The sequence below is a fragment of the Thermobia domestica genome, chromosome 17 (assembly GCF_964235325.1).
Source record: "Thermobia domestica chromosome 17, izTheDome1.hap1.1, whole genome shotgun sequence".
Lineage (NCBI taxonomy): Eukaryota > Metazoa > Arthropoda > Insecta > Zygentoma > Lepismatidae > Thermobia > Thermobia domestica.
This window is the reverse complement of record NC_137470.1, coordinates 11,417,451-11,440,244: the sequence shown is the minus strand read 5'-3', so window position 1 is coordinate 11,440,244 and position 22,794 is coordinate 11,417,451. Positions and strand designations below refer to the sequence as shown.

Sequence of the window (22,794 nt, the reverse complement as noted above, 5' to 3'; positions counted from 1 at the left end):
ACCAGTACTTTCCCGGAAAATATAGATGTTGCTATACACAATAATTAAAGTTATGATTTTTTTTCTCAAAATGTAACTGTTTCTTTGAGAAATAGAATTTGAACTTTGTGATACTTTATTAGGTTTGAATTAGAAAAAGTCATATTTGCTCAAGAATTGTTAGGAAAGGTGCGAAATCCATCTTCAATCTTTTGCAATTACGTAAAAGTTATTTTAAGTTTCTTGTTGTACCAAATCGTAGACGCATTGTGGATTTCGTAAATAATGGGTATAAAAACATTGCGAATACAATAAATTCTAATTAAGGTTTACGTGTGTTCGATTTATTTGTGTATTAATTTAAACTGTATTACTACTTAATTAGCCGTTGCAATTTAAGTATTTTTTCCTATTTTAACTTTAATTTATTACCAGTTTTTTAGTTATATATTGATTAAAGAGGATACTTTTATTCGTTTTTGAAACTCTGTGTACTTTTATACTAAACTAATTCTCAGAATTAAATTGCATAATTTCTCGAAGTTACTCTAAAGAACGTTCCATGGTGAAGAGTACACTGTACAACTAGTTGCATTAATAAAGTAAGCCATTAATATAGTTTAATTACATAACATGACATGTTCAGATCAATTGATTTTTTTGAGAGAGAGATATGCTGTAATGTATTCGAATGGCATGGCCTTTAATAATTTACTTTCATGACTTACACATTAATGCAATTAACTGTACCGAAGTTTGTTGTCAATTTTCGGTGATCACTACTTTCTGGCTAGAGTTCCTTTCACTTCTGTCTTCTTGCAACTTTATTTCCATCACTTCAATGGCTGCATACCAAAACACAGCTAGTGCTAGCATTGCTACAAGCATATATAACTTTGTATATATGCAAGGTTCCAAGTATGAATTGGAGGTGTACATTGTTATAAATCCAATTGACTCCCACAAGCACATGTTGCTGTAAGCTGCTTCTTTGTTCGATGGAAAATGCGTCGCGTAAAGAACTGAAAATAAGAGAAATAAATATTAGTATACTAGTAAATATTCATATAGAAAAAATCGTTCATTTGTTGGTAATGCTTTTTTATAAGTGCCCCATAAAAAAAACAGAGTTGTTAAATGTAAACCCAAACTTTCATAGCCTGTATCTCGAGAACCAAAGGTATGTACTTCAATACATTTGAAATGGAGGTAGGCCTTGATAAACTCAGTAGGGATGTGAAACAATGGAGTGTAGTGTTTTGTTTCCTGATGTGTTCAGAATCAAATTTAGGATTTAGACTATGAAAAGAAGTACAAACATTTTTTTAAATTAAAAAAATTGCAAGGTTTCCTCCTTTGAAGCAAAATTAAAAAAAAAACAACTTTGTTGCAACATGACTGCTAATTTTCAATGAAGAGTTTTGATATCGAATTTTACACCTCCAAATTAAGCAAATACTTACATCCATACTTTCCGAATAAACATTTGGAAACTTGAATATTGTAGAAATTTCCCTTTCTCGAAACACTGAAACTCGTTTTCGGTTATATTTAATGAAGTGTTTATCTATCGACTTTCACACCTCTAGCTTACGCAAATCTTTGCGTTAGTACTTAACAAAGGATTCACGTCCGTTTTGTCTAAAGGTCCTTCAGCACTTTGTAGAAATATTTTCAATGAACTTATCTTTAGGCAAAACGGGAATTCTCGTTATGTCTAATCTTTCAAGACAGGACATTTTATGTAAAGAAGGATTTTCTTTTTCTTTTTCATTTTTTCTTTAGGTAAATATAGCTCCGAACTGCACGCCTTCTAGTGTATTTTTAAGCAGATCGGAACCCATATTTTTCTAATGGCTGTAATAAGCTCTATAGTAATTCTAATATTCTGTAAGAAGAACAACTATATTTTTTCAAGTTTCTTAATAAAGTTTATATGTTATTCTACTTGTTCTTTCGGGAAAAATGACTGATACGTTTATGTTGTTAGCAGTATTACTAGCACGAAGTTTTATAAATATGAATTTGTCATTTAAATACCTGCACAGAAATGGGAAATTGATTGACTCGGTTGCAAGAAAACCGTTTGACATTGCAGCTGAAACGAATATAAAACAAATTTACTTCGGTGTAACATCGAGTAATTTCACAACAAAATTTCATTGAAATTTCCAGTTTATTATTGCCACCATACTAAGGTACACAGTACTTAAAAGTTGCCACGGTTTATATTCTCAAAACATGTTTAATCATATATTAAACAAACAATGCAAGAGGGTGCATAAGGTAGCCCTTAAAAATAACCATTGTCTTCTGCATCACATCTTTCTCGGCATAACCTTATCAAATAACATCATTCTCTATTACAAGCTTCCTATATATACAGGGTGTTAATGAACTATACCGACAAACTGTAAGAGGTGGATCCTTACATCAAAATAAGAGAAAAAGTTCATATGGAACTATGGCGAAAAGTGCATAGTTTGAGAGCTAGGGCTGTCGAAAATCGCGAAAAAGCCAAATTTCAACATTCCCTATTTCGAATTCGAGAAACTGTGAATGGTCATCCTTATCAGCGTAAGGGAACTCACGCATACGCAATCCAAAAATGCATATTTCATCAATGTTCAATGGGTGTACAGGGTGCTATTCTCAGATATGCTGTCAACAGCGTTTTCAGATATGTCCTTATTACAAGGTGGATCAAAATAGGGAAGATGTAAGGCTTGACAATAATGGGCATCAAAGGTTTCGGAGAGAAGTCAGAAGTTTTAGGAACCGGCAGCTCTACGTTCTTTTGTGTTCGGAATAACGTGTGCTGCGATGTAATTCGTCACGGCATATTTTACAGTTTTTGCTCTTATAAGCGTGAAAAAAAAAACGTAGCAGCACGTCTTTTCCCGAATACGAGAGACCGTGCTGCTGACGGTCCTTAACACTTCCGACATCCCGCCAAAGGATTCCGTGTTTACTGCTATCAAAGCTTGTCGTTTGCCTACTTTGGACCAAGCATAAAGTTAGAGCACATCTGAAAATTGGGTTGAAGGCATGTCTGAAAATTACATCCTGCAGGGAAGGCTCTGTACACCCATTGAACATTGATGAAATATGCATTCTTGGATTGTGTATTATGATGATGTAAGAAATCACCTCTTTCAGTTTGTGAGTATAGTTCATTAACACCCTGTATATTAGGGTGGTCCTTAATTTTCGATTTCCGAATTTCTTTGCTCCCAACCCCTAAATTGGTTCCATGTCGGACCAAATTAATCCATGAAAAAATTGGCTCAGTTGAAGAACATTTAACCGACCCCCAAGGGATCTAAACTTTTGATTGCATTTATAATATATAGTATATGGCAAAAGTTTGGAAGACTTTTGTACCTTTGAAATGGCTGAAGGGAAAGAGATCATATTTTACATAGAGGTAATGGGCGTAGAACCACACCTAAAACTGAGTAGCACCATGATGTCCTTCTTTTCATGTCTTTCGATATAACCTTCTGTTCAGAATTCGAAGCAAAATTTTTGATGAATGCGATATGAGACTAATACTAGTAGTTCTATAATCCTCTTATCTCTCCGGGTTCGATTTCTTAACCATGGGTATTATGAACGTCTTGAGGAAGTCTTTTGGACACTCTCCTGTTTCGTATATTTCATTGCAAGTAGGAACAATTCTTCTTCGCCCTTGTCTCCCATATTCTTAACGAATTTCATTGGTATACTATCTATCCCTGTTGTCTTTCCATTCCTAATCTCAGATATAGCTTTTACAAACTCATTCCGAATAATACTAAATCATTTATTACCCTCGCGTACTTCATTTCTTACTTCAACATCTAGGCCACACAATCTATCCTTACTCTCATATAAGTTCTCAACAAATTCTCTCCATCATCCAAAGACTTTACTTCTCTCGCTGACTACCTTCTCATTCTTATTTTCTACTGCCATCGTAATATCCCCTTGCATCGTTTGAAGTTCCATAGATTTCATTTCCTTGTACTGTAGCCTTCCTTATATTTCCCAAGTCTTTCTAATTCTTCTATGTCCTCGCAGTTTCTTTTGTAAAACTCTTCCCTTGCTCTGCTTGTTTCCCTTCGCAAGTTCATGTTTAACTTCCTGTACAACTTTCTGCCCTCTTTATCAACCTGTTTCCAAGTCTTCCTTTTCCTTATTTTCTGTAACATCTTTCTTGTAACTCATGGTTCCTTAGCCGTTTTGTGTTCACGGTAACCTACTACTTCTCCTGCAGCCTACTGTATGCATACTTTAATATGCTCCCACCGTCTGTTACTACCTGTACCTATACTTTCCTTGTTTGAGTATTGTTCTTCGAATATTTTAAAGAAATGATTTCTTACTTCCTCTTTTTAGTATTGAACATCTTGTTGTCTACTTTTCTTCTGCCTACATTTTTCAGTTGACTGAGCACAACGTTTATGATCATAGAAAATAGCCCCGGGAAGGGTCTTTGCGTTCATCAAGCTATTTCGATAACTGTCCTGAACATAATCTATCTGATATCTTCAACCGTCTATTGGGGATTTCCGTGTATATCTTCTTCTCTTGTCCTGATTGAACCATGTGTTCTCAATTAAGTTACTAGTGAATTCTGTCTTCATAAATTGACCAGTCCTTCTTTCCTTGCATTTTTTCGTCTAAATAATATTTACCTACGACACTGCCTTCCTGTTTTTTTTTTCTATAATTGCATTGAAATCTCCCATTACAATTACATATGCACCTTTCTTCTCCCTGTCTATGATTTCTTCCACTTTTTTATAATTTTCCTCTACATCTTTAGTTTCATATGAAGTAGTTGCTGCATATGTCCATATCACTACTAGATACTTTTTTACATTTCAGTAGTAATCTAAATGCAAATCATAATCAGGTTATTATTATTATTATTATTATTTATAAAAGAGTCTAAACTTTTGATAATTTGTTAAATGCATAACGGCTTTCGTCCAGTAACAAGAAAACAAAGTAACAGGTTATAAAATCTCAAACCATCTAAATAGTCCATCCCTCTTTTTTGTTCCAGCGCCACCTTTGGAGAAGAGAACGCACCAACAGGTTTATTAACGCTCACGTTGAGAACCACTGCTCTAGATGATAATGTAGAGAATAACCAACTTTATCACGGACTAAAGAAGAACTACGATTGAAAGAAGATAAAGAAAAAGAAGCCTGTCTGGTACTGCGATATCAAAAAGTCGAAATGAAAAATTAATTGAAGAGGATTCCACATCCCAACCACCACACGAGAAACAGAAATCAACAATCCTTAGGACATGTGGAGATCGAGTTACGATATTAACCTGATAGAAGTTGAAAGATATTCGAGATTTTTCATGCAAATAAATTGTAAATAGTTTTCCTTATTGGTACTGATGTTCAATTATAACACCATCCTACAACAATTTTTGTATTTCCTGATCAGAATATGTGTTTCTTATAGTTTTTAACCTCCTAATTACGAACCTGAAATCAGGTATGCTGTATCAAGTCTTGTTTTTCAGAAATGTTGAAAGGAAATTTTGAATAAAACCTCATAGTTTGGAAATTTATGTCTTAATATTTTTATTTTATTTTAATGTACAATGCAAACTAGGTTTAAAAAAACACGTACATGGAACATTTGGATATCAGAAGGATAAACCAATATTTATGACTTAGTATTGCATGTAGTTTCGCATGAAGAATAGATTGACAAACAATGAAAACCAGTAAAAATTAATATACATGAAACAATCTGTATACTTATAAAGATGCAGCTGAAATCAGTGCATTTATACATTACCAACCAAACAAAAGTGAGACTCGAATGACAAAAATTGGTGCATGTTAAGCAGCACAAAATAAAAGAAACACATAAGAAGCTTTCTTGTTGTGAGGTGTGGGGAGCGTATCACGTGCCAAGTTCTAATAGTGATCTGCGAGGATTGACACGCCAATTTTTCCTTCGTATCGCTGCTCCAGGATCTCAAGTGATTGGCGAAACCTCTCAACATTCTCATCTTCCATAACCCTTAGGTTTCTGAAAAAAAAAAAAAAAAAAAAGTGGCTATGCAGGAAATGAACTATGAGGGACATATTGCATCGCCTAACTTGCAGGTTTGTCTGTCAACAACTCCTCAATTAGTTGCACTTAGTCGCACTTTTGTTATTTTCCAGAAAGTTTTTGAATTATTTTTAAAGATAAATCGAAGTCTTCCTCTCCACTTCCGTCAGTTTTTCATGGAATACGTCATCTTTCATCAATAGACATACGTGGCGCCAATGAATTCATCTTCTTTTAGTTTAACATCTGAGATATTTCGGAAATTTTTCTGGATATACTTAAATCCTTATTCTTCTGCTTCCAACCCTTTTACAAATAGCTTCATAAAGCCCAGTTTAATGTGGAGAGGATGCAGAAAAAATTTCTTGGGATCGAAAAGAGGTTCTTCTTTCACATTCATAATTCCGGAAGCGAGGGGTGAATGAGTAGATCATTTCCTTTATGTTTAGTACATTTCCCTCGCTCTATTGTCTCAAAGAAAACAGCAGTACTTTGTGTAACCTAACTGTAACCCTAACACCAAACAATCACCAAGTCTCCATGTATGTTCCACTTGTCTCCATTATACCTCACTTTTAGCAGCCGAGTTTCAAATTATGATAAATTTCCTTCAGGTTTAATGATTATCCAACTGGAATGAAAGGGTAAGTATTAACGTGGTGGAAGATGACACACTTCATACTTGGTTTGACGAGTCCAAGAGTAACCACCACTCATCGTCTTTATATTATATTTGGAATGCCTGCATCAGTCGTACAACATATGTGCAATGTATGCAATCATCACTACTGTAAAATTTTAAAATGTCATGTTTTCTATCACGGTAGAATGTCACTTTAGTTTCTTTTTGAAGAAGATTCCAACCTTGAAGACATGAAGCTAAGAGCTCAATTTGTTGTATGGGTAAGTTCAAGTCTCTAGCAAGTCCTTTCAGTTCTTCTTGAGTAATCAAACGTGGTTCTCTGGCAGATTCCCTTTATGTAGAATCCCCACTTTCTCTACTCATACCACATTCACTGTCATCAACATCACTGAAATCCTGTACATGCTTCTGGCGGCACTGGTTCAGGAAAACCTTCATCATTTGGAATGAATCTACTATCTGATTGTAGATCTGGGTACTGAACTGATTTTTTACCCTTGAACGTTATTTCCTTTACACTTGAGAGACAAAAGTATCAGTTGTGTAAGTGATCACGTGATTCAAACCATGACATTGGTTTAATGAATGACATACATTTGTGAGAACTACATAAGTCTTTTAGTTTCACTCCACAGGATTTATAGCAAAATTCCAGTGCCCAAAGTTTGCCTATATCAACTTTCGATGAAAAACACAATTCATACACTTTCAAGTAATAGGTGTCATCCTCGTGAGTTTCGGTTTTGGAGTTGTCCGGCGATACACATAACAAAAGTTGTCACTATCGTTCTTACACTTCCTAGACGTTATCAGAAATCTAGCACTGTATTTTCACAACACGAAACGTTTGCAAATGTTAGATACCTCACGATGAAATATCCACATGTTAATGTGTAACAAAAACACAATTTTCAATGTTGTGTTTCTGCTATACCATAGTTTGATGCTCAATTGTTTCAGAGCCGTCTAGTGTTGCCGAATGTAGGTAGGTAAGTACCCCTTCGACACAGGGTCGGATAGGTACTACAACCGGGGCCCGAGAGGATGTAGTATAGGGGGTCTCCGATTCCCCATAACTCATTCATAAGAATATTAATACTTTATTATTTATGAACGACTTTCAAGCTGCAACACAATTTTCAGCTTCCAACGTTTCTTTATTACAATTTTTCAATTTGAAAGCAATAAAACAATTTTGAAGACAAGGTAAATGTAGATTACAAACATAACAGAATGCAAGAAGATAATAACGTAGAACACAAACACAACAGCGTAACAGAGATGTTCCTACAAAAGTAACATCGTTTGGAAAAGATTGCTTTATGTTGCAAAATGATCTATAATGTTATCATTTTGAAGGTTTACTAAAATGCCCTTTCAATTGCCATAAACATAAACGTTTCCAAGTGTTCTTGGGACAAAGTATTCTTCTTAATCTACTTTTTATCAATTTCAACCTGGAGAAGCTTCTTTCACAAGAAGCCTGAGTAACAGGCAAAGCAAGTATAACTTTGTAAACAAGAAAGAGCCCAGGAAAGGCATTTGTGTACAAATTATATTTCTTGATAACTAACAAAACCAGCAATTAGGACAGGTTTTACGATATAATTTTATTTTGAATGAAACTTTGTTTCCTGTCAGTTCTTGATGGTTCCGAATCACTACAGCTATCTCTGCAGCTGCATCACAAAATGAGAAATACGATCTTGCATTGCAACAAAACTTGAAATCATAGGGAGTGCCACGATTTTGGTATTGTGGGTAAAGGCTTGGAAGGGATAAGACATAGTAAAAATATTAACATAGTACGCAATAAAAAGTTTTATGTACATATTTAAAGAAGCTTCATACATGGATACACGTATATGTGAGTTTTGGGCTTTTTATCAAAGAAATATCAGAATTTTTAAGTGTACAAGGGTACTTTTTTCGCAATGGCAAGAGCTTTGGTTGAAGATGTGTTTTTTTTATCCACCCAAGTAAAGTTCCTTTGTTTTTATTTAAACATTTTATGGGCAAATTAACATGGCGCTGTATGATAACAAATAACTTATGAGAGATTTAAGAAGTCACGCAAATAAGGCCAAACATAGGAAACAGTATACAAAATAGAAAGAATTATTGTAGGAAATCTGAAGATCGAAGTTAATGTGGGTGCAGCCGCACCCACTGTGGCACCGCCTATGCTTAAAATATTCTCATAACAACAAGATTTGTTAAGTAAGATGCATATAAACGTTTTCCAATATCAATTGCTACCGTCTCAATTAGGAATAAGCAACGTCAGCATTGTTTCACGAAACTGTACTAAAAAATATAAACATTTCAATTGCTATGAGGGCAGGGAAGGCAGTACTAAATATATGCAGCCACACGCTTTTTATATCAAAATTTTTCCTCAACATTCGGCCATACATTTTTTGGATTGAACGAAATCCCAACACGGCTCCAATGTTTCAGACAATTGTACTGCAAAATTCTCTAGTATACAAATGTTGTGAAAGTAACAATCAGTGACTAAATATTTTTCTGATGGGCGCCAAAATGTCCTGCTCGGGTAAAAAATTTAGTTTCAGTCGCTCCTGAACTACTGCAAAAATGGTTAGTTATTGTCCCATATATTTTTTTTATCTATTCAATTGATTTTAAAGCGATTATGATGATGATGAGTGTTCGGCCGGTGTACTTGTTTTTGATCTTGCGGTTCCTAGGCAGGGTGAACTCCGACAGTGGTTTGTCATTGCCTTCTGTCGGATGAGTCTAATTGCGGAATTCTAAAATATCGAAGAATAGTTACATCTAACATAATCGTTATTCTCTAATTGTCTTTCTAGAGTTGTCTTTTCTCTTTCTTACGTTCTTCCCTTTTTCTTTCTACCAGTTGTTTAAATCGTTACAGGAATTTCGGAGGAAGGCAGGGACATATCCCACCTACCTCATATTGCTGCACACCTGATCTCATGTAACACAAAACGTAATTTTAAGTCTTAAGAAGTGTTACACTTATATATATATATATATATATATATATATATATATATATATATATATATATAACGATCACTTTCAGACGTGACTGACTATTTAGGTTTGTGAAATATTTTCGTGTAGCACATAAACGTTGCTTGATGAAGTACATTTTTCTCAATTACTTTTTCTTTTCGTATATCCTGAAACTACAATATTCATGAAATACTTCAAGATTGTTGAACACTAGAATACATTTCAAGAACCCTTGGCATTCAGAAAGAAATGTAGTGGTCAATGGTCAATTATTAATTCTGTTGGAAGTTATCATGCCAAATGGAGCATGGAAATTAAGTACAGTATGATTCCACTATTGGGCCTTAATAATTCATTATTGGCGATGGCTCTATCGGGATTCTACTGGTATCCCGGAGGGTATATCCGCCCCTGGTTCGACAGTCACTTTTCCCTTCTATTCCATAAAAAATTCTGAACTTTTCTTCTATCATGTGCCAGGGTAGGGAGTAGTTTGTTTTATATTAATGAACGCTTGTGTTCAATACATTGAAGTGTATGAATAATTTTGACTAGCATTATTATAACAGAATTTAAAAAAAAAATCCAAGCTAGTTCCTAAAAACTGAACATTTTAATTACATTTTTCGTTTTCTTTTTTTTTAAATAATAATAATACGTGATATGGAAAAACGAATGCCATTTTCAAATTCATCATAAAGAAACCTTTCAGAATCACCTATTGCTTTTCAAGAAAGAAATTCAATTTTGAACAGTGTTAGTTTTGTGTATGTATATAGTAAATAGATTCTTTGTGTGTGTGTGTGTGTTGAGATATTGAGATGTAACAATTAAAGACACTATTATATTGAGAAATTACATTTAACGTGTTAGGTTTGCATATTAGCGTGTGAATTATAAAATGTTATATCATTAAGAATTCCCTTCATACTTTGCAACCGAGACAGTAGTATTCATATCTAATATATTTCATATTTTTTGTTGTTCATATATCCTTTGTGTAACACTTCTGCTTTATGCATCTATTGTTCACTTTTGTTTTATGTGTTAATGAAAGATGATATAATAGATGCTAAAGGCAATTATATTATTAATAAAAAAACATCACTGACTGAGAAGAAAAATGCTTGATATGGTAATGTACCCCGCGCTTATATACACAAACAATACCGTGTGCTCTTGTTTGTAAACATCACCACATGGATTTACTACTGACACACAATCATAGTCATACGTCTTGCAAAGAAAATCAGAAAAAAATAAACACACTGCTGAACAAGACTGCACTTATCTAATATAAAAACACATTTATCCGTGACGTTTCGATCTTGGCTTGAACCCAAGAGGAACGAGAATGGGGAATGACGGAAACTTCATAACGAGGAACTACATAATTTATACGGTTTACCTAACATTGTTAGGGTCGTCAAGTCTAGGAGGCTCAGGTGGGCAGATCATGTAGCTAGAATGGAAGAAAGTAGAAACGCTTTCAAAGTCTTGACTGGAAGACCCATCGGAAAACGACCATTAGGAAGACCTAGTCGCAGATGGGAGGACAATATTAAGATGGTTTTCGCAGAGATAGGAATACAAAGTAGAAACTGGATGCAATTAGCTAAGGATAGAAGTCAGTGGAGAGCTTTTGTTAGCGCGGCATTGAACCTCCGGGTTCCATAGGCCATAGAGTTAGTTAGTTAGTTAGTTAGTTAGAAAGCTGTTTGCTACGTTGTGAGTTTAGTGCATTTCATTTAGGTTATCTATTGTAAAATTAACCTGGGAGAAACTTTTTTTTATTATGCTCGTGTAAAATTTATGTACTTTTACTTCACGTATGTGGTTTGATCTGCAAGATCTCTTAAAATTAACAACTTACCACACGTTAAAACTTTCCACAGTGCAAGAACGCCACCCCAAACTCCTGCTAAAGCAAAAAGTGTACTTTGATGCTCAGCGGTTGTTGACTGCCACAAAATCATCATAACAGTCAATGTTCCTTGTACTACAGCGCAAAATATGACCAGTGACGCTTTTCCTGTCAGACGCATTAAGAACGCAAATATTACTGTTGCTACGGTGGAGACTACAAAATAACATATCATTATGTAATTGCTTCTTGCAGCATCCCATGCACATGATACATAAGCCTGAAACAAAGAAACAAATATTTACCGTAAAACGGGGTTACTTTGCACAAGATTTAAGCAATTTTAAAGAAAATCGTACGTAACTTACAAACGTAATGATTTAGAACACTGTAGTTTAAACACATAATAGCTAAATATATAAGGAAAACATTCGTGCAAGTTCATTAGTAAACATTCAGTATAACCATAGTTATCGAAATATAAATTTGGTGCAAAGTAACCCCATAGCTGGGGTTACTTTGCACAACATACAAAAAAGTACGAATATAACGTTTCTGTGCAATGTTTTCCATTCAGTATTTATACATTTTTCTTTCTACACAAAACTGCATGCAGTCTGCAAATATTGATATTAGAATTATTGTGCCGGTATCAGTACTTAGTTTGAATTATTGATATTTGTAAAGAAAACTATGTATTTTCTGGTACCGGCACAGGAGCCACATTCTAATAGTTTAGCATACGTCCCACAAAAATGCGAACTTAGAGACAAAAAAAAAATCCTCGTGAATTGATTTGCCTTGGTTATTCCTTATGTCCAAGAATATCATCCCAACCGCAATTAGTGGAAGATTTACGGGATTTGGGACTTTAAGGTTGAAACCCACCCAAATTGCATTTATTTTTTTTTAAATCAAATGTTAACAGTAGCGTAGCCAAAATGTGTGTTTGGGGAGGGGACAAGTGGTGTTATAAGTACATATAGACAAATTACAAACAAAAATACATAAAAAAATACAAACATCAAAGTACCAAAGTACATTGTCGGACCTATTTGGGGGGCCGGCCCCACTGGGCCCCCTTCCCTACGACACTGAATGTTAGTCATTCCTATGCATATAATCTGCAAGCCTCCCGCCAAAAAGAGTCTAGTGATTTCTATAAAAAAATAAGAAGAAGAAGAAGAAGAAGAAGAAGAAGAAGAAGAAAACGAGGTCTGTGAGTGAAGCCTCTCTCAAACTATTTTTCTGGATCCGCCACTGTTCATAATTCATTTTCCAAAAAAAAAAAAAAAAAAATCATTCCGGCTAAGTAGGAAGTTTACCTAAATTTAGAATGCAGGAGGTTCCAGTAGTGATAATTTCCTATCTAAGCGGTATTTTGGACCAGTGCAAAGTAACCCCGAGTAGAGGCAGAAACCACCTTCTCCCAGTTTTACTTTTTTATGACTTTAAATGTTTCACATTTCAATTTCAACTATTGCATCAAAGCCCCATTATACACAGTAGTATTCTACGAAACTGATTTAACTTTGACGGAAAATCTCGTACGTGACATTTTTCAAATTTTGGCGGACTTACAGTGACTGCTTTCCATTCCTCTACAACAATGAACCTTCCCGGTAATTAGAACTAATGTTAACCGCCAACATTATAGCAAAAATACAGTTAGATATTCTATCTTACGGTACCAGTTGAAACTTCCTCTCTTTTCTGTTTATGATTTTGCCGACAGAGGACTGTGAAACTCTTTTCATATTTTGTGTAAAGTAACCCCTGATGTGCAAAGTAACCCCCGTCTTACGGTACTTTTAATATGTTTTGATTATGAAAGTACACTTATGATATTACAAAAATGAGGTAGCTTTGACAATGGAGTGACGCTGTGTCATTTCATTTTTATTTGTTTCGTATAAACGTAAAGTAAGAAAGAACCTCAGTGAGGGACGGGGGCCGCTTTACTATGTCTGCAACATGTGCATTTGCACGGGGTGGCAAATTTTGTAGGACGTCCAAAAACCGGTCTAAACTATAGACCTATAAAATTGAACCATATGAAAAATATGTTGTTTAAAATAAGCATAGTATCTTTTGTTCGAATCTGGCTTAAATTTACTATTCTAATACGGTCCATCTATTTGCATATTAATTCATAAATCACGCTTACGTTGCATTAGTTTATGGTGGCATTAGTGTTGTAAATAGAAAAAAAAAGAACATCGTATTCTTCAGAAATGTACGTTATTTTTTTAAAGAAAAACATTGCCTCTCGCTTTTTTCTAAATTACGTTTTTTTTTAAATAGTCATTTGTAATGTATCTTACGTCAATTTAAGTCTGAAGTATTTTTATGTGGGTGTAATTACCGTAAAATGCAACATGAATTAAATGCTAGATACTAATACGATACACATATTTTACAATTTATATGAGTAGCATACCTACTAATAATCCGGGTTTCTGTAGTGTTTCTCCAATATCAACCAAGAAATAAATGAATAAATGAAAATTTGTTTTTTTCCCTGAAAGTAGGCCTTTAATAAGTACGAAAATATCACGAACAGTATAAAATTCAAATAACTTGTCTAAACTAATACTAATTTGCCTACTAGTATTTTTCTAATATTTATATAAATAATTTGTCGACTAGATATATGATATGCATTGCCGGCTCTACTATATGTGCAACACGCGCATTTAAAAAGGGCTGGATCTGTCATAAGTACTTTATTTAAAATACATATTTCTTGTTGGAAACATAGTTCATGGTCATGGTAGTTAAATTTACTAAGCTGGCCTTCTATTTGAATACTACATTCATAAATTATGTTTAGGTCACATTAATTTAAGTCACATGGACAGTGCTAAAGCAAATGGTAAAATAAATCCCAGCACAAATTGCTTGATTGTTGTAAAATACAAGAACTCAATTCTTGAACACCTGTTCCATTTAGTTGGTTATCACAGATCTGACATGAAAAGTACACAAATAAAATCGTTATCATTGAAGATGGAAACAACTTCCTTTAAAAAAAAAAAAAAAAAAGACGTGGAAGGAAAATCAAGAAATAAAGATAAAAGATCTAGTTGCACTCTAATTGGCAACTGATATATTGAGGTTGAAGCTCGATATTGAATTCTATGAAAAGAGTTACCATCTTTCAGGTGTGTTTGCTTTATCTTTCACTAATATAAGAGATTAATATATAAAGAAAAAACAGACACAACGAGATTGTATTTGAAGTAATTATTTAAGCCTTTCTGAGTGCGAGTGCAGTTTCCCTCCCCTTCGTTGTTCATGCTGGAGTAGCATACGTACTTAAAATCGTGACTTTTTAAGATTTGTTCTTTCTGGAGAAAGAGGGAGGCGGCAAATTACGTCATTGCACGGGACGACAAATTGCCTTTGACCGGCCCTGATGATATGTACACTCATGTCCAAAATTATTGTCGCATATCTATAACTGTCTTCTTGTAAGAATATAATTTGATAATGATTTTACAGGGCACTTCTAATACTGATACTATGTGTATAATCGGGAAATGTACATTTGTGATAAACTTCATAGGAAAAGTTTCATTATAAATATGAAAATTAGAATGAGTAAAACAAAATGTTGCTAAATGGACAAGAAAGTTTTATTTTCGTTTTATTGTTCTTATTTACTGCTCTTTTGACACGAAATTTGCCACATACATGTCTTTGCCGATTATACACATACTAACATTGTAAGAAATACCGAGCGAATTTGTTATCAAATTATATTCCAACAATAACATATTTATAGACATGCGACAATAATTTTGGTGATGAGTGTACATATAAGACATGAATATAGGATGACTCAATTTGAAGTAATGCAGGGTGTTTCAAAATTAATATTAGGGGTTTGAAACTTTGTAGAATCTATTACAATTAACTTACAATGATAAATATTAGCAAATGAAAGAGCAACTCAAAACAGTTTTGTACGCACGCATGCACATGCATTGTTTCCTCTGTTGTTAGAAAGAGCAAGTAGCAAAGATGGAGACTAGAGGGGAGAAAGCTTTTTGTGTTTTAATTTTGCAAAGACTGAATCTGTAGTTACATTGCAACTGTCTGTGTGATTTGAATGTTTTGTGCCACATAGGCCTTTATGGGTCTTTCTCACCTATCGAGTCGATGTGTGGCGTGTGATGAATGGAATACTTGTAGCAAAAAATGTTTAAGGTGTTCTTTTACTTGATGTATTGTTTATAATTGTACGTAAAATGTAATAAGTGCTACGAAGACTTAAAGCCTCGATATTCATTTTTGAAACACCCTGCATTTCTCAGCAACAGTATTGGAACTAAGATGTAAAAAGGAGAGAAAATATTCCTTATAAAGTGATTGTTTACAACAACGATATTATTATTAGTCGAGACTATAATTACTACAACAACACGAGTTACTAGTCAAAAAAATGTAATCAAATGTTCAATAACCCTTTCGGACCCAGGTGGCCAAAGTGGCACATACGGGTGTGTCACTTTTTAAATCCACCCCTGCGTGGACACTAATTAAGATATCGGGATTATTTTTCCGAATATGGTTGGACCATAGTTTACCATATTAGTTTATTTTTCCTCTGTGTGTCGAATTTTCTTCTCAAATTTCAGCTCAAAGCCAAAATTCGAGAATTTTCGAATTTCGAATTTCCTTTATTACTTTTTCTCCCTGTAGCTTCATACGTTGTAGAGAGACCTCCTTAAGACTTGTCAGGTAGATACGTCGGATGGATAGCTAATTGTTGACATCAATTGGACAGGCCTGCGCGCAGTGTTCCCAACTACCGAAATTAAAATTTCCTTAAATTTGGGAAAAAATCGAAATTTTTGTTTATAAATCCCTACCTATACGTCCGAGTGCAAGTCAACTTATGCCAGTCGGACATTTGTCCGTACTGAACAACCGCGAGTACATATCGTTACAGTGGGATACTTACAAGTAAACCTTACGTTTGGGTGAATCGAGTTGCTGACTGAGACACATATGAGAAAGTAGTACTAAATGTGGTCAGTATTTCAGTGAAGTTGTAGGTGCGAAGCTCCAGGGGTTTAGGAGATACAGCTACCAGAACATCACATGGAAGTACAGAATAGTCTTCATACAGTTTGAGGTAAAAGCTCTGTAAGATCTCTTGTAACGACAAAAGGTGAATAACAAATATATGGGTACATATTAGGACTAGGGGGAAGTCATATAGTAAGGGTATACCTGACGGCGGCCATCTTGAAATCCGCCATTTTGAATTAAGGTTAAGTTTTTAAAATAGGAATAGAGTCATGTGATACATGATTTAACGCGCAAATTTAATCAGAAGAACATTGGTGACGTTAATTTTGATTTACGCGCAATTGGTAAAAAGTTACAGGGAAATTAAATATTGTTGCAGCATATGTATTAGACCTTTACCCCACCTTGTAAATTTTGTGTTAATGATGATAATTAAAAAAAAGCAGGTGGATAAATATTAGGTCTATGGTAAGAGTTGCCTTGATGGCGGCCATGTTCAAATCCGCCATTTTGAATCAGACAAAAGTTTTAAACAAAACGCATATCATTGACACCTTATTAATAGCAAATTTTACCATAAATCCAACGGTATAACCATTTTTGCTTTATCATTAACCAGCATCTGTTATCGCATAAACAAGTTGCTAATTTAAGGAAAAATGACCGAAGTGGAATTGAGTCATAATTGAACTTGGGTCTTTCTTCCAGAAAAGTCCTCAATTAGTAAAATCAATATGTAGTTCAGAAAAGAGTGCATGTTTAAAACTCTTGTCTGATTCAAAATGGCGGATTTGAACATGGCCGCCATCAAGGCAACTCTTACCATAGACCTAATATTTATCCACCTGCTTTTTTTTAATTATCATCATTAACACAAAATTTACAAGGTGAGGTAAAGGACTAATACATATGCTGCAACAATATTTAATTTCCCTGTAACTTTTCACCAATTGCGCGTAAATCAAAATTAACGTCACCATTGTTCTTCTGATTAAATTTGCGCCTTAAATCATATATCACATGACCCTATTCCTATTTTAAAAACTTAACCTTAATTCAAAATGGCAGATTTCAAGATGGCCGCCGTCAGGTATACCCTTACTATATGACTTCCCCCTAGTCCTAATATGTACCCATATATTTGTTATTCACCTTTTGTCGTTACAAGAGATCTTACAGAGCTTTTACCTCAAACTGTATGAAGACTATTCTGTACTTCCATGTGATGTTCTGGTAGCTGTATCTCCTAAACCCCTGGAGCTTCGCACCTACAACTTCACTGAAATACTGACCACATTTAGTACTACTTTCTCATATGTGTCTCAGTCAGCAACTCGATTCACCCAAACGTAAGGTTTACTTGTTAGATTCTAACCCTTCATTTTTGCCTACTTTTCTGTTTACTGAAATATATTTTTGGTAATTAGAAGCTTTGTTCCTTAAATATCGCCATGATACTTGTAGGATATATTAGTGGTGTACTATTGTTTATTTTAAGATAGTTTTCTTCTGTCTGGTAGCAGTGTTGCCTGCTACAGAAAGTTTTAATTCCCGATTTTAGGCGGAAATTTTGAGAAAATTATATGTTTTGTCTTTATTATTTCCCTCTTGTTCGGTACATCGGAACAAACGTACCGGTATCTGAAAGTCTTGTCTTTGCCCTTCACAATGCACTATTGAAAGTTTCAATAGGATAATTAGGGGAAGTACAGTTGAGGTTTACAGTAGACCTTGTGCTCTAAGTGGAAAGATAACTGTGATTTTTTTTTTTTTTTTTAGGTAGAATGAGATATATTTTAATGACATACTTACTTTATTAGATATCGTTACGATTTTTGAGCATATATTAAATGGATACCAAAGCCTATTGTAAGATAGTTTGTGTGTGTCTGCTAGTAGTGTTGCCAGCTACAGAAAAATTTAATTTTCAATTTTAGGGGGAAATTTTGGAAAAAATCCATTTTTGTCTCTATTATTTCCCCGTTGTTGGTTACATTCGAACAAACGTACCACTGTCTGAAAGCCTCGTCCTTCGCCCTTACAGCGCACCATAAAAAGTTTCGGTAGAATAATTAGGGGAAGTAAGTTCAGGTTTATAATAAACCATGTTCTGTAAATGGTAAGAAAATTGTGAACTTCTGACAAGAGAGGGTCACGAAGTGGCTCTACTGAGATCCGAACGAGACAATTATGTTGGCTTTGATATGTTATAACTAGACGAATTCCGAAGTTATAAGTGCCATCGGGCGGGATATCGTGAGTTACAACATATTTTGTAATGTAAAAGCTGCAGAAAATTACCTAGAAGAATACTTTGCCAGGTAAAACCGAGTCATTTGTTTGGAAATGGTTGGGTAAATGGAAAACTCGGCGAACACGTATCCCATCACTTTCAAGGGTACACTCTTTGGGGTAAAAAGTTTCACCGGGGTCCCCCGCAGGGTCCTAGACGGGGTCCAACTCAAAAGTTTCAAATGGCAAAGGGGGTTAAGTAGCACATCATCTGAAAGCTGTTATAAAACTAAGAAAATGGAGCAAGTCTCGGCTCTCTACGACAACCCTGTGCAAAATGACGGTGGGTCAAATTGTAAACAAAATCCTAATTGAAAAGTCCATAATCACGCCTATAAATCGGAAACGGTGGGACAAATGTGAAAACAGGAAAGAAAGAACATGTGGCATTATTTTCAACATACAGCGATTTAAGTTAAAACGTCTTGTTCCGGGGCCCATATAGGATCCCAGGTGGGGTCCAACTGAAAAGTTTCAAACCGCAAGGGGGGTTAAGTAGCATATCGTTTGAAAGCTGTTGTTAAGTTAAATGAGAGAAGGTGGAGCAAATCTCGACTCTCTACGATAATCCTGGGCAAAATGGCGTCGGGTCAAAGTGTAAACACAAACAAATGGGAGGTTATCTTGAATTCTAGATGGCCGCTTAAACTTATGTCATTCATAACAGTACAAATCTAAATTCTCTATTTTTCTCTATTATGTATTTAGAAACAATAGGAAGACTAAAGAGCAATTTAATTTCGATTCACTTCAGCTATTATTTCATTCCGTAACAACACATGTAAGTTTTGTTCCTAATGCACTTTCGTCACTGTTCTCTCGATATCATTTACGTGAATGTAACCAATATATGATGAACACTCAATCCTGACTTCCTATTCATACTGCTAAACAAAAGTTGAATACTTTCGAGTATTTTTCTAATTTTGACATACGTAGTTCATACATAAAGGACTTGCTGCACCAGTCAGGTTGGGGTCTCTATTGTAACGTATTCGTGATGGTTACATTGAAATGCCATTCGTTGGTTTGATCACAATTAAGCAATACCAAATATACAAAAGACGTTCATTTACAAGATTGGCGAGCAGTACCAAACCACTTGTAAATCATTTCAGTACATCGAGCTGCGTCAATTTTTTTTCTTGGTTTGGTCACAATAATCCAAGAAATAGCAAATTTATATACAAACTCATTTTTCACGCTGGGAGCCATATTGAATTAGAGACTCTTTGATATTTCGTGGATATGTACTATTGAGCATAAACGTAAATACCACATTTCGCTTCCCCAACACCAGTGGTTTAAAGTTGACATGCATTTGATATATAGTGGGGCATTTTGTACTCAAAATGTCGCGTTTCTTTTAACATTTCGCATCTTTTCGTCACCTACTGATCAACACTCATGCAAAATTTTGTTTTCCTAGCTTCAGCAGTTTGATATGCCCACCCTTTCGACATAGGTTTCAAGCGGCCATCTTGGATTCAAGGTTGCCATAGATTTTTCAATTAAGCTTTTGTTCACATTTTGTACAGGGTTGTCGTAGAGAGTCGAGACTTGCTCCATTTTCTTTCATTTCACAACAGCTTTCAAAAGATATGCTACTTAACCCCCTTTGCTATTTGAAACTTTTGAGTTGGATTCTGCGGGGACACTGGGGCAAACTTTTTTATCCCAAAAAGTGTGACCTTGAAAATTATGGGATACGTGTTTGCCGAGTTTTTCATTTACCCAAGCGTTTCCGAACAAATGACCCGGTTCAAACTATTGTTATAGGTAATTTTTTCATCTTTTACATGACAAAATATGTAACTCACGATATACCGCCCGGTGGCACTTATAAGTTCGGGATTTGTCTAGTTATAACATATCAAATACAAACACAATAGTCTCGTTCGGATCTCAGCGGAGCCACTTCGTGACCCTCCCTTGTGCTAGATACTTTGTGCTTACTTTGTTAGATATTGCCATGATACTTGTAGGATATATTCTTGGGGTACCAAGGTTTACTTTCAAAAATTTTCCTCTGTCTGATGGCAGTGTTTCCAGCCAAAACAATGAATTCCCGATTTTAGGTGGAAAATTAGGCAAATTTATCTTTTCCCCTCTATTATTTCCCTCTTGTTCGCTACATTAGAACAAATGTACCATTACCTAAAAGCCTTCTCTTTGGCCTACAGAACGCACTATAAAAGATTTCAATAGGATAATTAGAGAAGCTGTGGCCCCGGCATATCTGTTGATTTTTGCTTCTGAAGCGTAAAAAGTGTCAAAAAAAACTTCATGTGTATGGTGAGAGAGAATTTTTTCTTTCTCTCTTTGAATGGAAGCCAGCGACTTCAGGTTTCCACTGTACTTTGTCAACACACCAAAAAAAAAATTTAGGTGACTTGGACCCATATGGCAAGAGTGGTGTTAGATACAAAAGAATCTTGAAATTCGGTTAGGGATTTTTTTGTAAATTGTCACCCCTACATTTCCTTCAGTAATTTCACACTCGTTGGCAACACTGCAATGTAATTTACACCAAAAAATAGCCATTTTCCTTTTCTAAATAACAAGTTCTAAACCATATCTATCGGGTAAATTGTTTTTGAGCAATAAGTCACTAACTGAAAATGTAGGAAAACGCTCAAAATGACTTGGGTTCGAAAGGGATAATCACGCGATTTTGCTCGTATAGGTACAAAGAAACAAACAATTTGTAAGTTACGAGAGTTTCGACTCAAGTTCTGTTGATTATTTCAATAATCTTCAACATAAATCAATAAATAATAGAGGCCAGATAAAAAAACAGACATTTGAAAAAACATGAAAAAGAACGATGTTTTTTATTGAAAAAAGCTTCACAGAAAAAAAAAACGTTTTTTTTTTACAACACTTGGTGGCATGGACAGATAATGTCACAACGCAACGCAATGCGACAAAACAGACCAGTTATAGGCCAGAGTAAATGCTTAACACAAATGATAACTAATGGTACGCCGAAGAAACCAGGGACTGGTTTTGGTTTAAAATGCTACTCTTAATGATAGAAATTTTTCACTGAATCTTTAGACGCGTGTCCTAAAGACATTTTTATTATTCAGTGAATTCTATATTTTCATTATCGTTAATAAAATTGTGATGCTATAATGTTACTTAAAATTGTGGTTTTTAAGATGTGTTCTTTCTACAGGAGGAGGGATTGCAAATAATAAACGGGACAGCAAATTACGTAGAGCCGATCCTGATCAGAGTGACCACTTGAGGATTCTAACTGTGTGTGACTTCTCGTAAATAATTATGTAATAAAATGTTAGGAAAGTTATTACATATATTTTAAGAAATTTAATGATTAGATCTTAACATTCAAAGTAACCAGTATGTTGTGTTAGTATGTGCATATCCTTTATGATATCATTAGACTCATACACTATGCTACGTGTAAGTATGGAAAAACTTAAAAAAAAATAAATGTATGTTAAGAGTCTTCATCCCGGCGAAATTAAAATACCGCTAATTTTACAGTAATTATGTGATATCTTCAAATAGATAAAAGATAATTGAAATATGGAACAACACCGCCCTAGACAATATTATTTTGCGTGAGGTACCGTTATAATAAGTCACCTAGTGGCTTTCCGTTTTCAGCTGTTTAGAAACGCGAAAATAAATGCCGATTTTCAAAATGGCTCGAAATAGAAAGCAGATAAGTGAGTCGTGATAACGGTTTCTCATGTAAAATAATATTGTCTAGGGCGCTCTTGTTCCACATTTCGATTATCTTTTATCTATTTGAAGATGTCACATAATTACTCTAAAATTAGCGGTATTTTAATTTCACCGGGATGAAGACTCTTAAGTATATTGTAAGGATCCCCGCCTTTGAGTGTGTATTACTTCTTCGAGCACATG

General features: G+C 34.7%; 1 protein-coding gene across 1 annotated transcript; it reads right to left on the bottom strand.

Annotated features, from left to right (window-relative positions):
• Positions 1-668: 668 nt before the first annotated feature.
• On the bottom strand, positions 669-11,824 carry LOC145674662 (protein unc-93 homolog A-like). Its single transcript, XM_081744884.1, has 2 exons — positions 11,572-11,824; positions 669-1,001 (listed from the first exon to the last, which is right to left on the bottom strand). Exons 1-2 carry the CDS (start codon positions 11,795-11,797, stop codon positions 742-744), a joined length of 486 nt encoding a protein of 161 aa, XP_081601010.1. The 5' UTR covers positions 11,798-11,824; the 3' UTR covers positions 669-741.
• Positions 11,825-22,794: the final 10,970 nt, after the last annotated feature.